General features: G+C 42.5%; 1 protein-coding gene and 1 pseudogene across 2 annotated transcripts; both read left to right on the top strand.

Moving 5' to 3' along the window:
* Positions 1-1,277: 1,277 nt before the first annotated feature.
* LOC311114891 (NLR family CARD domain-containing protein 3-like) lies at positions 1,278-7,704 on the top strand (annotated as a pseudogene). Its single transcript has 6 exons — positions 1,278-1,314; positions 1,701-3,488; positions 3,823-3,959; positions 5,409-5,582; positions 6,588-6,634; positions 7,143-7,704. The product of its transcript is annotated as an NLR family CARD domain-containing protein 3-like (transcript).
* Positions 7,705-9,876: 2,172 nt separating this feature from the next.
* Positions 9,877-11,050, top strand: LOC311114894 (stonustoxin subunit beta-like). The gene is made up of 2 exons (XM_084190117.1): positions 9,877-9,980; positions 10,489-11,050. The coding sequence occupies exons 1-2, from the start codon at positions 9,902-9,904 to the stop codon at positions 11,010-11,012; spliced, it is 603 nt and encodes a 200-aa protein (XP_084046243.1). The 5' UTR covers positions 9,877-9,901; the 3' UTR covers positions 11,013-11,050.
* The last annotated feature ends 3,560 nt before the right edge of the window (positions 11,051-14,610 follow it).

Raw genomic sequence — 14,610 nt, 5'->3', positions numbered from 1 at the left:
CTAGCTGAGTCTCTACTTTTATCCAATGTAAAAAAATAAACATTTCAAATTTTGCTACATAAGACCGAATCGAGCTGGTCGGTCACATTTGACTGTGTAAAACCTAGCAGTACTACTTATTTCTTTGAGAGTGAGGAAGATATATATTATTACTGTGTAAAACCTAGCAGTACTACTTATTTCTCTGAGAGTGAGGCAGATATATAGCATTTTGCAAAAAAACATGATTATTTGTCTCTCTGAAATGAAACCATCAAGTGATAGATTTTAAACAAATACATGTCTGTCGTTGAACAATCCCATGCCATGATTAGATAGTGAAAAAACACACTCATCTCTTTCATAATTTCTTTAAACAATAAAATCTAATTCACCAACATTTCTGAAAATGGATATATAGCGTTTGGAATGAAACTCTTTTTATGTTTCCCCATCTGAGCTCAGAGTAGATGAGAGATGTAATGTTTGTCTCTGTTGTGTTGAAGTCCAATCAAGCAGGAGAGACCAGCCTCCCCTGTACCCAGCTGTGTGTCTATGAAGAGTGACCGGTCTATGCAACAACCTATAGAGTTTAGAGAGGGATACTTTTCTAGTGAACAAAGGTAAGAAGAACTCATGGGTCATGGTCAGTGGGTTAAACAACACTGTCTCTAGTCATTTCTCCTCTCCCATTTTCCCATTTATTTTTGTTGTTTTCATAATCCATAGGCTAATCCTTTTTTCCATTTTCATAGTCCTAAAACAATATTAAACAAACACAACATTCCCTCCCTGTGTGTGTGTGTGTATGTGTGTATGTGTGTATGTGTGTATGTGTGTATGTGTGTGTACTCCCTGGATGAGGAGATGTAATCTCATGTTTTGTCCACAGAAACCAACAGGAGAGATCAGAGTCAGAGATTCTCAGTGGTCAGTCTTCCCAGAGTCATCAAACAGACCTGGCCTCCATATTCAGTGTATGTGGTCCTGTTATGTACATTTGTTTTTGTTTACCTCAAGTAAAGTTGATCTGTCAATCATTCATTCATGTGTTAATGAGAAAGCAATTATTCTCTTGCTTAACTTATTTACTTGATTTATTTCAGTTGCTTGAAGAGAATATTATGACATTTGTGAAGAAGGAGCTGAAGAGGTTCAAGAGGATTCTTAGTCCAGAACTCCCAGAAGGCTTTGAGAGTCAGAAGCAGGATAAGGAAGTGGTGGATGCTGAAGATGAGAAGCAGGAGAGCAGTGCCAGAGAGGGGGCTCTGAAGATCACACTGCACGTCCTGAGGAAAATGAACCAGAAGGAGCTTGCTGACACACTGGAGAAAAGTAAGAGCTGTCTGCCTCATGTTGAATGCTGTTTTATAACAAACATTTAAAAGCTGTAGCTAAAGTACAGCTAAAGTAGCTGTGTAACTAAATGATATTGTAGCAGCCTTAACACAACACCTAGTGACCTCATCAAGTAGCAGAAGAATGTGTTGTGTTGAGAGAGAGAGAGAGAGAGAGAGAGAGAGAGAGAGAGAGAGAGATAATACCAATAATAATATAATCAGTCACACCAGTCTGTAATGCATTATGAAAACATTTACACATTTATACAGTCAGTTAAGCGAAAAAATGATTATAATTTAAAATGTCATAACAGTCCTAGAATATTGTAGGCTTTAAAACATACGTAATATTAATATCCTCTGTGTTATTTCTAGATTCAGATGAGCTTGCTGTGATTTGCCAACGTGAACTCAAATCTAATCTAAAGAAGAAGTTTCAATGTGTTTTTGAGGGGATCGCTAAACAAGGAGACCCAACACTTCTCAATAAGATCTACACAGAGCTCTACATCACAGAGGGTGGAACAGGAGAGGTCAATAATGAACATGAGCTGAGACAGATTGAGACAACAACCAGGAAACAAGCAAGACCAGAGACTGCAATCAAATGTAACGACATCTTCAGACCCTTAACTGGACAAGACAAACTTATCAGAACTGTGCTGACAAAGGGAGTCGCTGGCATTGGAAAAACAGTCTCTGTGCAGAAGTTCATTCTGGACTGGGCTGAAGGAAAAGCAAATCAGGATGTCCAATTTGTATTTTCATTCCCTTTTCGGGAGCTGAATTTGATGAACAGGGAAAAACACACTTTGATTGAACTTCTCAATCACTTCTCAAAGGAAACCACAGAATCAAGAATCTCCAACTACGACAAGTACAAAGTTCTGTTCATCTTTGATGGTCTGGATGAGTGCCGACTGCCCCTAGACTTCCAGAAGAACAAGATCTGTTGTGACGTCACAAAGTCAACCTCAGTGGATGTTCTGCTGACAAATCTCATCAAGGGAAATCTGCTTCCCTCTGCTCTCCTCTGGATAACTACCCGACCTGCAGCAGCCAATAAGATCCCTTCAGGGTGTGTTGACCAGGTGACAGAGGTACGAGGGTTCAATGACCCACAGAAGGAGGAGTACTTCAGGAAGAGATTCAGTGATGAGGACCTGGCCAGAAGAATCATCTCACACATAAAGACATCAAGGAGCCTCCACATCATGTGCCACATTCCAGTCTTCTGTTGGATTTCTGCAACAGTCCTTGAACACATGCTGAAACATAAGACAGAAGAGATGCCCAAGACTCTGACTGAGATATACTCACACCTTGTGGAGTTTCATACCAAACAGAAGAATGAAAAGTATCTTGGGAAAGAAGAGACAGGTCCACACTGGAATAAAGAGAGCATTCTGTCACTGGGAAAACTGGCTTTTCAACAGCTTGTTGAGGGCAATCTGATTTTCTATAAAAAAAGACCTGAAAAGGGCTGGCATTGATGTCAATGAAGCATCAGTGTACTCAGGATTGTGCACACAGATCTTTAAAGAGGAATGTGTGCTGTACCAGGACAAGGTGTACTGCTTCGTGCATCTGAGCATTCAGGAGTTTCTGGCTGCTGTATATGTGTTCCTCACATTCATCAACAACAATGAGAATCTAATGGCCAAACCTCAATCAATGTTCAGCTACTTTTTTGCGCAGTCCAGGGACAAGCCTGAAGTTACTGTCTACAAGAGTGCTGTGGATAAAGCCTTACAAAGTGAGACAGGAAACCTGGACCTGTTCCTCCGCTTCCTTCTAGGCCTCTCACTGGAGTCCAATCAGAAGCACTTACGAGGTCTACTGACAAAGACAAGAAGCAGCTCACAGAGCCATGAAGAAACAGTCAAGTACATCAAGGAGAAGATCAGGGAGAATCCCTCTCCAGAGAGGTGCATCAATCTGTTCCACTGTCTGAATGAACTGAATGACCATTCTCTAGTGGAGGAGATCCAAAGCTACCTGAGATCAGGAAGTCTCTCAGAAGCCAAACTGTCACCTGCACAGTGGTCAGCTCTGGTCTTTGTGTTGCTGACTTCAGAAAATGAGCTGGATGTGTTTGACCTGAAGAAATACTCCAGATCAGAGGAAGGTCTTCTGAGGCTGCTGCCAGTGGTCAAAGCCTCCAGAGCTGCTCTGTGAGTACATAAAATGACATTTAATACTAATCATCAGGAAGAAATATTCAGTTTAGAGAAATATATGTATTATAATATGTATATAATATATAGTATTACATTGAAAAACTTACTGAATCGGTGCATTGATGTTCACATTAGTATAACAATATGACCATACAATTCTAGGATACAGAAGATTAATCTATATGTTGTTTGAGAGAATAAACCAAATGCATCTGCCATTGTCCTTCTACACTACTGGTGTTAAATTAACAGTGTGTTTGTGAAATCATGATGATCTCTCTGTCAGGCTGTCAGGCTGTGGAGTCACAGAGGAAGGCTGTGCTTCTCTGGTCTCAGCTCTGAAGTCAAACCCCTCACACCTGAGAGAGCTGGATCTGAGTAACAATGACCTGAAGGATTCAGGAGTGAAGCTTCTCTCTGCTGGACTGGGGAATCCCCACTGTAAACTGGAGACTCTGAGGTCAGTATTCCTGTAGTTGGTCAACAAGTGATAACTGTTCACCAGATCCACATGTGTTTACCAGGCACACATAGTCCACACCATATGTGTTTGGACAGTGAAGCTTACAGTTTTACATTTGGTGCTATGCTCCAGCATTTTGGATTTGAGATAGAATGTTTCATATTAGGCGACAGTACAGAATGTCACCTATTATTTGAGGGTATTTTCATACATATCTGTTTTACTGTTTAGATATGAAAGCACTTTATGTGTCTAGTTCTTCCATTTGAAAAAGTCGCAATAATTTGGACATATTCACTTATATTTTATTAAAGTAGTCTTAAGTTTAGTATTTGGTCCCATATTCCTCACCTGCAGTGATTACATCAAGCTTGTGATTCTACAAACTTGTTGAATACATTTGCAGTTTGTTTTGGTTGTGTTTTGGATGATGTTTTTCCCAATAGAAACTGAATGGTGAATAATGTCCTGTCATTTTGGAGTCAATTCACTTGTATTGTCAGTAAGAATAGAAGATGTTTCTGAACACTTCTACATTCATGTGGATGCTACCATGATTATGAATAATCATGAAGAATCGTGAATAATGATGAATGAGAAAGTTACAGAGGAACAAGGATCATACCCCCTCTGTTATTGGTAATGGTGAGAGGTTAGCATGTTTTGTTGTAGCCTCTGTAACTTTCTCATTCATAATTGTTCATGATTCATTCATGATTTTTATTAATCATGGCATCATCAGGATTAATTTAGTAGTGTTTAGAAACATGTTATCTACTCACTTAGACAGAAAATTACTCCAGTCATCATCCACCATTCAGTTACTATTGGGCAAAACATAACCCAAAACACAACCAAAACAAACTGCAAATGCATCCAACGAGTTTGGGACCAAATACTCAACTTTTGACAACTTTAATGAATTATAAGTGAAATGGTCAGAATACGTTTGACTTCGTCAAATGGGGGGTACTAGATACATAAAGTGCTTTCATTTCTAAACGGTGAAACAGATATGTATTAAAATACCCTCAAATAAAAGGTGACATTATATACTGTCACCTCATATGAAACATTTGATCTCAAATCCAAAATGCTGGAGTATAGAGCCACATTTAAAATGTTAGCTTCACTGTCAAAATAGATATGGTGTGGACTGTATACTCTATACAATCTAAATCTGATACCTCACTGTCTGTCTTTTGACTGATACTGCTTTTTAAACTGCTCTGGTCAGTCTACTCAAATATTTGTATTATGCATTTTTCTCTCTACAAGCAATACTTTGATAATTTGTCATTTCTAATAATGATACATTAATTTATGAATAGATATGGCAGGTTTCAGGACACTGATGTATCTTAATATGTAAGGAAAAATATACTGCCACTATTTTCACCACCAAAGAATAGCAGTGTGGTTTTAATATGATTTGACTCTTTGCAGGCTGTCAGGCTGTCTAGTCACAGAGGAAGGCTGTGCTTCTCTGGTCTCAGCTCTGAGGTCAAACCCCTCACACCTGAGAGAGCTGGACCTGAGCTACAATCACCCAGGAGACTCAGGAGTCAGACTGCTCTCTGCTGGACTGGAGGATCCACACTGCAGACTGGAGAAACTCAAGTATGTAGAGGGTTTATGTCAATGTTCATATCAGACATGTTGGAGTTATCAGGCTAGTTAAGACAAACATTCTGACCACCACTTGGACTAAGTGATATAAAGACTGTGTGTGTGTGTGTCCTGTGTGTGTGTGTGTGTGTCCAGTGCATGGGTCCTGTGTGTGTGTGTGTGTGTCCAGTGTGTGTGTGTCCAGTGTTTGTGTGTGTGTTTTTGTGTGTGTGTCCAGTGTGTGTGTGTGTGTGTGTGTGTCCAGTGTGTGTGGTATATATACACATACTGGACAAACACACAAACTGGACAAACACACACACTGGACCCACACACACACACACACACACACACACACACTGGACACAAACACACACACACACACTGGACACAAACACACACAAACACTGGACACACACACACAAACTGGACACACACACACACTGGACACACACACACACACACACACTGGACACACACACAAAAACACACACACAAACACTGGACACACACGCACACACTGGACACACACACAGTGGACACACACACACACACACTGGACACACACACACACACACACTGGACACACACACACACAAAAAGGAAACACACATCGGACACACACACACTGGACCCACACACACTGGACCCACACACACACACACTCGACCCACACACACTGGAAACACACACACACACACACACTGGACACACACACACTGGACATACACTGGACACACACGGACAAACATTCTTACCACCGCTTGTACAAAGTTATATGCTGAATGTGTGTGTGAGTGTGAGTGTGAGTGTGTGTGTGTGTGTGTGTGTGTGTGTGTGTGTGTGTGTGTGTGTGTGTGTGTGTGTGTGTGTGTGTGTGTTTGTGTGTTTGTGTGTGTGTGTGTGTGTGTGTGTGTGTGTGTGTGTGTGTGTGTGTGTGTGTGTGTGTGTGTGTGTGTGTGTGTGAGTTCAGGTGTATCCCTCAATGACTGTCTGTTCTTCTGCTTACCGCTACAGTGTGGAACATGGTGGAAAGAACACAATGAAACCTGGACTTAGAAAATGTGAGTGTTGACTGCTGTGAAGAATATGACTAAGAATAAGTCTTAATTCAAGTGAAGTCAAAGTCAAAGACCACCATCATTACTTACTTGGTCATATTAAATATCAGCTGTAGTTCTACAGAAGCACAAATCAGGGACACCAAAGTTTACAAAGAGTTGCTTTGACAATGTGTGTGTCTGTGTATGTGTGTGGCGTGTTCGTGTTACTTTAGAAATGTGTGTGTGTGTTCATGCATGCATACAGGTGTGAGTGTGTGTTCAATGTGTTTGTGTGTGTACAGGATGTGTGTGTGTGTTCAGGATGTGTGTTTGTGTGTAATTAATGGTAATAGGTGTGTTTTATATTACCATACAGTATAACATATGATCATTCAACAAGTCTCAAGTTACCTTAACGTCTCCTTTTGATACCTAGAAACATCTACATTAAATGAATTAGTGAAAAGTGAGTTACATTCTAATGTGAATGATGATGATTTCTAATATTGTGTCTGGTTTCATACATCAGATGTCTGTGATCTCACACTGGACCCAAACACAGTAAACAGATTCCTCTCTCTGTCTGAGGAGAACAGAAAGGTGACATGTAGGAGAGAGGAGCAGCCGTATCCTGATCACCCAGAGAGATTTGAGGTCTATAGTCAGGTGCTGTGTAGAGAGGGTCTGACTGGGCGCTGTTACTGGGAGGTAGAGTGGAGTGGGAGTGGGGCTGATATAGGAGTGGCATATAAAGGAATCAGCAGGAGAGGAGGGGGTGATGACTGTATGATTGGATGGAATGACAAGTCCTGGAGTCTGCTCTGCTCTGACTACCGTTACTCTTTCTGGCACAATAATAAGTCCACTACCATAGACGTCCCCTCCTCCAGCTCCCACAGAGTAGGAGTGTATCTGGACTGGCCAGCCGGCACTCTGTCCTTCTACAGAGTCTCCTCTGACACACTGACCCACCTGAACACATTCCACTCCACATTCACTGAGCCCCTCTATCCAGGGTTTAGGGTTTGGGTTGACTCCTCAGTGTCCCTGTAAATAATAACCATGGTAACACTGACACACACACACTGGAGACACACTGGACACAAACACACACACTGGACACACACACACACTGGACACACACTGGACACAAACACACACACACTGGACACACACACACACTGGACACACACACACACACTGGACACACACACACACATTGGACACACACACACACACACTGGACACACACACACACACACTGGACACAAACACACATCCTGAACACACACACACACACACTGGACACACACACACACACTGGAAACACACACACACTAGACACACACACTAGACACACACACACACACACACACTGGACACACACACACACTGGACACACACACACACACACACTAGACACACACTCACACACACTAGATTCACACACACACACACACTGGACACACACACACACTGACACACTGGACACACACACTGGACACACACACACACACTGGACACACACAAACACTGGACACACTGGACACACACACACACTGGACACACACATGCTGAACACACACACACACTGGACACACACACTGACACACACTGGACACACAAACACTGTACACACACACACACATACACACACCGGACAAACACACACTGGACAAACACACACTGGACACACACACACACACACTGGACACACACACACTGGACACACACACACACACAGAGGACACACACACACACTGGACACACACACACACACACACACACACACACACACACTGGACAAACACACACACACACACACAGGACTCACACTCATACACACTGGACACATACACAGACACACTGGACAGACACAAACACACACACACACACACACAGGACACACACATACACACTGGACACACACTGGACACACACAAACCTGACACACACACACACACAGGACACACACACACACACTGGACACACACACTCACACACACAGGACACACACACACACACCTGACACACACACACACAGGACACACACACAGGACACACAAGCACACTGAACACGCACACACACGACACACACACATACACACTGGACACAAACACCTGACACACACACACACAGGACACACACACTGGACACACACACACACACACACACTGGACACACACACTCACACACACTGGACACACACACACTGGACACATTTCCATGTGTAGGATTTTGATGATAGGAAATCCCATATAGCCTACTGGACAGGACTTTGCTATGGCATCTTCTGTTTGGGTGTCTCAGGTCAGGTCTGAGCCATGATCAGAATGCGTCTCTGTGTCTATTTCCAGCCCTGCCATTTCTACCTGTCCGGATCTAGTGTTTCACCCCTGACCTCCTCACACCGTCTCACTGTCCATGTCTGCTTTTAGCTCCCACCTCTACTTCACTGTGTTATAATGGACCTTATGCTTGTTATGTCACCTCTGTAACCAGTTATCAAACATACTGACCTTTCTGACCCTATCCCATGGCCCTACTTTCTACAACTGAACATTTAAATTCCTCTATGAGTCTAGTTTAGTTTCCATTTACTTATCAATGTATTTGTTGTATATTGGGGTTGTGCTGCAGAGCATCATGGGGGTTTGTATGTGTTGAGATGATCACGTTCCAGATAAATGGTTGAACTGATTCCTGCCTCCTGTCTCATCATTATTTTAATTGTTATACAGACGTGGGTATGAAACCCATTAGACATAACAAAATATTGGTGATGAGTAAGTCTGAATCTACAGGAACTATTCTGTCTGGAAGAAGTGAGTTTTTACAACTGTTTAAAACTGTTATTTTCTGTGGTCCAGAATAGGCTAATGTTAACACAGTGTATTGCTAGCAGAGGCAAATGCATAGTCGAGCTAGCTAAGAGAGAGAGTTAACATCGTCATGGACGGCAGAAAAGGACTCGAGACGGACATCGGAGCGGGAAAACAACGTGATTAAAAAGGAGGAATGAGTGATTAAAGAAAATGACATTTATTCAACTGTGAAGACAAACCTTTTAATTAAAACTGCTAAATGAGCGAACTTAGGAGGAAACGTAAGTGAGTGAAGTGAATGAAGATCACGTGACTGAGGAAAATAGTTTTTTTTGTGTGTGTGTGTGTGTGTGTGTGTTTGTGTGTTTGTGTGTGTGTGTGTGTGTGTGTGTGTGTGTGTGTGTGTGTGTGTGTGTGTGTGTGTGTGTGTGTGTGTGTGTGTGAGTTCAGGTGTATCCCTCAATGACTGTCTGTTCTTCTGCTTACCGCTACAGTGTGGAACATGGTGGAAAGAACACAATGAAACCTGGACTTAGAAAATGTGAGTGTTGACTGCTGTGAAGAATATGACTAAGAATAAGTCTTAATTCAAGTGAAGTCAAAGTCAAAGACCACCATCATTACTTACTTGGTCATATTAAATATCAGCTGTAGTTCTACAGAAGCACAAATCAGGGACACCAAAGTTTACAAAGAGTTGCTTTGACAATGTGTGTGTCTGTGTATGTGTGTGGCGTGTTCGTGTTACTTTAGAAATGTGTGTGTGTGTTCATGCATGCATACAGGTGTGAGTGTGTGTTCAATGTGTTTGTGTGTGTACAGGATGTGTGTGTGTGTTCAGGATGTGTGTTTGTGTGTAATTAATGGTAATAGGTGTGTTTTATATTACCATACAGTATAACATATGATCATTCAACAAGTCTCAAGTTACCTTAACGTCTCCTTTTGATACCTAGAAACATCTACATTAAATGAATTAGTGAAAAGTGAGTTACATTCTAATGTGAATGATGATGATTTCTAATATTGTGTCTGGTTTCATACATCAGATGTCTGTGATCTCACACTGGACCCAAACACAGTAAACAGATTCCTCTCTCTGTCTGAGGATAACAGAAAGGTGACATGTAGGAGAGAGGAGCAGCCGTATCCTGATCACCCAGAGAGATTTGAGGTCTATAGTCAGGTGCTGTGTAGAGAGGGTCTGACTGGGCGCTGTTACTGGGAGGTAGAGTGGAGTGGGAGTGGGGCTGATATAGGAGTGGCATATAAAGGAATCAGCAGGAGAGGAGGGGGTGATGACTGTATGATTGGATGGAATGACAAGTCCTGGAGTCTGCTCTGCTCTGACTACCGTTACTCTTTCTGGCACAATAATAAGTCCACTACCATAGACGTCCCCTCCTCCAGCTCCCACAGAGTAGGAGTGTATCTGGACTGGCCAGCCGGCACTCTGTCCTTCTACAGAGTCTCCTCTGACACACTGACCCACCTGAACACATTCCACTCCACATTCACTGAGCCCCTCTATCCAGGGTTTAGGGTTTGGGTTGACTCCTCAGTGTCCCTGTAAATAATAACCATGGTAACACTGACACACACACACTGGAGACACACTGGACACAAACACACACACTGGACACACACACACACTGGACACACACTGGACACAAACACACACACACTGGACACACACACACACTGGACACACACACACACACTGGACACACACACACACATTGGACACACACACACACACACTGGACACACACACACACACACTGGACACAAACACACATCCTGAACACACACACACACACACTGGACACACACACACACACTGGAAACACACACACACTAGACACACACACTAGACACACACACACACACACACACTGGACACACACACACACTGGACACACACACACACACTAGACACACACTCACACACACTAGATTCACACACACACACACACTGGACACACACACACACTGACACACTGGACACACACACTGGACACACACACACACACTGGACACACACAAACACTGGACACACTGGACACACACACACACTGGACACACACATGCTGAACACACACACACACTGGACACACACACTGACACACACTGGACACACAAACACTGTACACACACACACACATACACACACCGGACAAACACACACTGGACAAACACACACTGGACACACACACACACACACTGGACACACACACACTGGACACACACACACACACAGAGGACACACACACACACTGGACACACACACACACACACACACACACACACACACTGGACAAACACACACACACACACACAGGACTCACACTCATACACACTGGACACATACACAGACACACTGGACAGACACAAACACACACACACACACACACAGGACACACACATACACACTGGACACACACTGGACACACACAAACCTGACACACACACACACACAGGACACACACACACACACTGGACACACACACTCACACACACAGGACACACACACACACACCTGACACACACACACACAGGACACACACACAGGACACACAAGCACACTGAACACGCACACACACGACACACACACATACACACTGGACACAAACACCTGACACACACACACACAGGACACACACACTGGACACACACACACACACACACACTGGACACACACACTCACACACACTGGACACACACACACTGGACACATTTCCATGTGTAGGATTTTGATGATAGGAAATCCCATATAGCCTACTGGACAGGACTTTGCTATGGCATCTTCTGTTTGGGTGTCTCAGGTCAGGTCTGAGCCATGATCAGAATGCGTCTCTGTGTCTATTTCCAGCCCTGCCATTTCTACCTGTCCGGATCTAGTGTTTCACCCCTGACCTCCTCACACCGTCTCACTGTCCATGTCTGCTTTTAGCTCCCACCTCTACTTCACTGTGTTATAATGGACCTTATGCTTGTTATGTCACCTCTGTAACCAGTTATCAAACATACTGACCTTTCTGACCCTATCCCATGGCCCTACTTTCTACAACTGAACATTTAAATTCCTCTATGAGTCTAGTTTAGTTTCCATTTACTTATCAATGTATTTGTTGTATATTGGGGTTGTGCTGCAGAGCATCATGGGGGTTTGTATGTGTTGAGATGATCACGTTCCAGATAAATGGTTGAACTGATTCCTGCCTCCTGTCTCATCATTATTTTAATTGTTATACAGACGTGGGTATGAAACCCATTAGACATAACAAAATATTGGTGATGAGTAAGTCTGAATCTACAGGAACTATTCTGTCTGGAAGAAGTGAGTTTTTACAACTGTTTAAAACTGTTATTTTCTGTGGTCCAGAATAGGCTAATGTTAACACAGTGTATTGCTAGCAGAGGCAAATGCATAGTCGAGCTAGCTAAGAGAGAGAGTTAACATCGTCATGGACGGCAGAAAAGGACTCGAGACGGACATCGGAGCGGGAAAACAACGTGATTAAAAAGGAGGAATGAGTGATTAAAGAAAATGACATTTATTCAACTGTGAAGACAAACCTTTTAATTAAAACTGCTAAATGAGCGAACTTAGGAGGAAACGTAAGTGAGTGAAGTGAATGAAGATCACGTGACTGAGGAAAATAGTTTTTACAACTGTTTAAAACTGTTATTTTCTGTGGTCCAGAATAGGCTAATGTTAACACAGTGTATTGCTAGCAGAGGCAAATGCATAGTCGAGCTAGCTAAGAGAGAGAGTTAACATCGTCATGGACGGCAGAAAAGGACTCGAGACGGACATCGGAGCGGGAAAACAACGTGATTAAAAAGGAGGAATGAGTGATTAAAGAAAATGACATTTATTCAACTGTGAAGACAAACCTTTTAATTAAAACTGCTAAATGAGCGAACTTAGGAGGAAACGTAAGTGAGTGAAGTGAATGAAGATCACGTGACTGAGGAAAATAGTTTTTACAACTGTTTAAAACTGTTATTTTCTGTGGTCCAGAATAGGCTAATGTTAACACAGTGTATTGCTAGCAGAGGCAAATGCATAGTCGAGCTAGCTAAGAGAGAGAGTTAACATCGTCATGGACGGCAGAAAAGGACTCGAGACGGACATCGGAGCGGGAAAACAACGTGATTAAAAAGGAGGAATGAGTGATTAAAGAAAAGGACATTTATTCAACTGTGAAGACAAACCTTTTAATTAAAACTGCTAAATGAGCGAACTTAGGAGGAAACGTAAGTGAGTGAAGTGAATGAAGATCACGTGACTGAGGAAAATATTGCTTTGGTTGAGGACAATATTGAAGTGAGTGACAATCAGGAGCTTATTGAGAAATGAACAATTATTGGAATTGATGGAAACATTGGACAGTTTGATAAAAGTATTGAGCAGTGGAGCTCATATACGGAACGGTTTGAATATGTTGTTCTTGTAAATGACATGGATGAGGACAACATTGTGCCTCCATGTTTTAGTGTAATGGGGCCAAAGACATTTAATTTACTAGGCAGCCTGCTACAGCCAGACAGAACAGGTAATAAGACGTATGGGGATATTGTGGAGATACTTAAAGGACATATTTCACCAGAACCACTAGTTAATGCTGAAAGGTTCAGGTTCCACAGGAGACATCAGGAAGAGGGAGAATCAGTAACAATGTTTGCTGCTGCATTAAAGAAACTACCAGAACACTGAGTTTAATGCTGTTCTAAATGACATCATTAGAGACAGACTAGTATGTGGGCTACGGAGTGAAGCTACACAAAAGAGACTGTTGACTGAAAGTCATCTGAATTTGGCAAAGGACATTGAAATCAGTGTGTCCATGGAACTAGCTGCTAAAGAGGCTCACCAGTTGAGTTCATCAGGGACTTAGTGGGTTCATCTAACAATCCTAATCACCAGCTGATACATTTTAATCTCATACACAGGGTAAACCTTCCACCTAGAAAATATAGTTTAATGAACATATTAACCTCTCTTCTGTGTGATCTATGTAATCAATGTAAGGTTCTGTATTTATTTTTCTCAGTTCACCTTGTGTTCTTGAACGTAGCCCTGTTTCTTTGTGTTCTTGAACGTAGCCCTGTTTCTTTGTGTTCTTGAACGTAACCCTGTTTCTTTGTGCTCTTGAACGTAGCCC

This window comes from Coregonus lavaretus, assembly GCF_964263955.1.
Source record: "Coregonus lavaretus genome assembly, contig: HAP1_SCAFFOLD_1324, whole genome shotgun sequence".
Taxonomy (NCBI): Eukaryota; Metazoa; Chordata; class Actinopteri; order Salmoniformes; family Salmonidae; genus Coregonus; species Coregonus lavaretus.
This window is presented reverse-complemented; position numbering and strand designations above follow the sequence as displayed.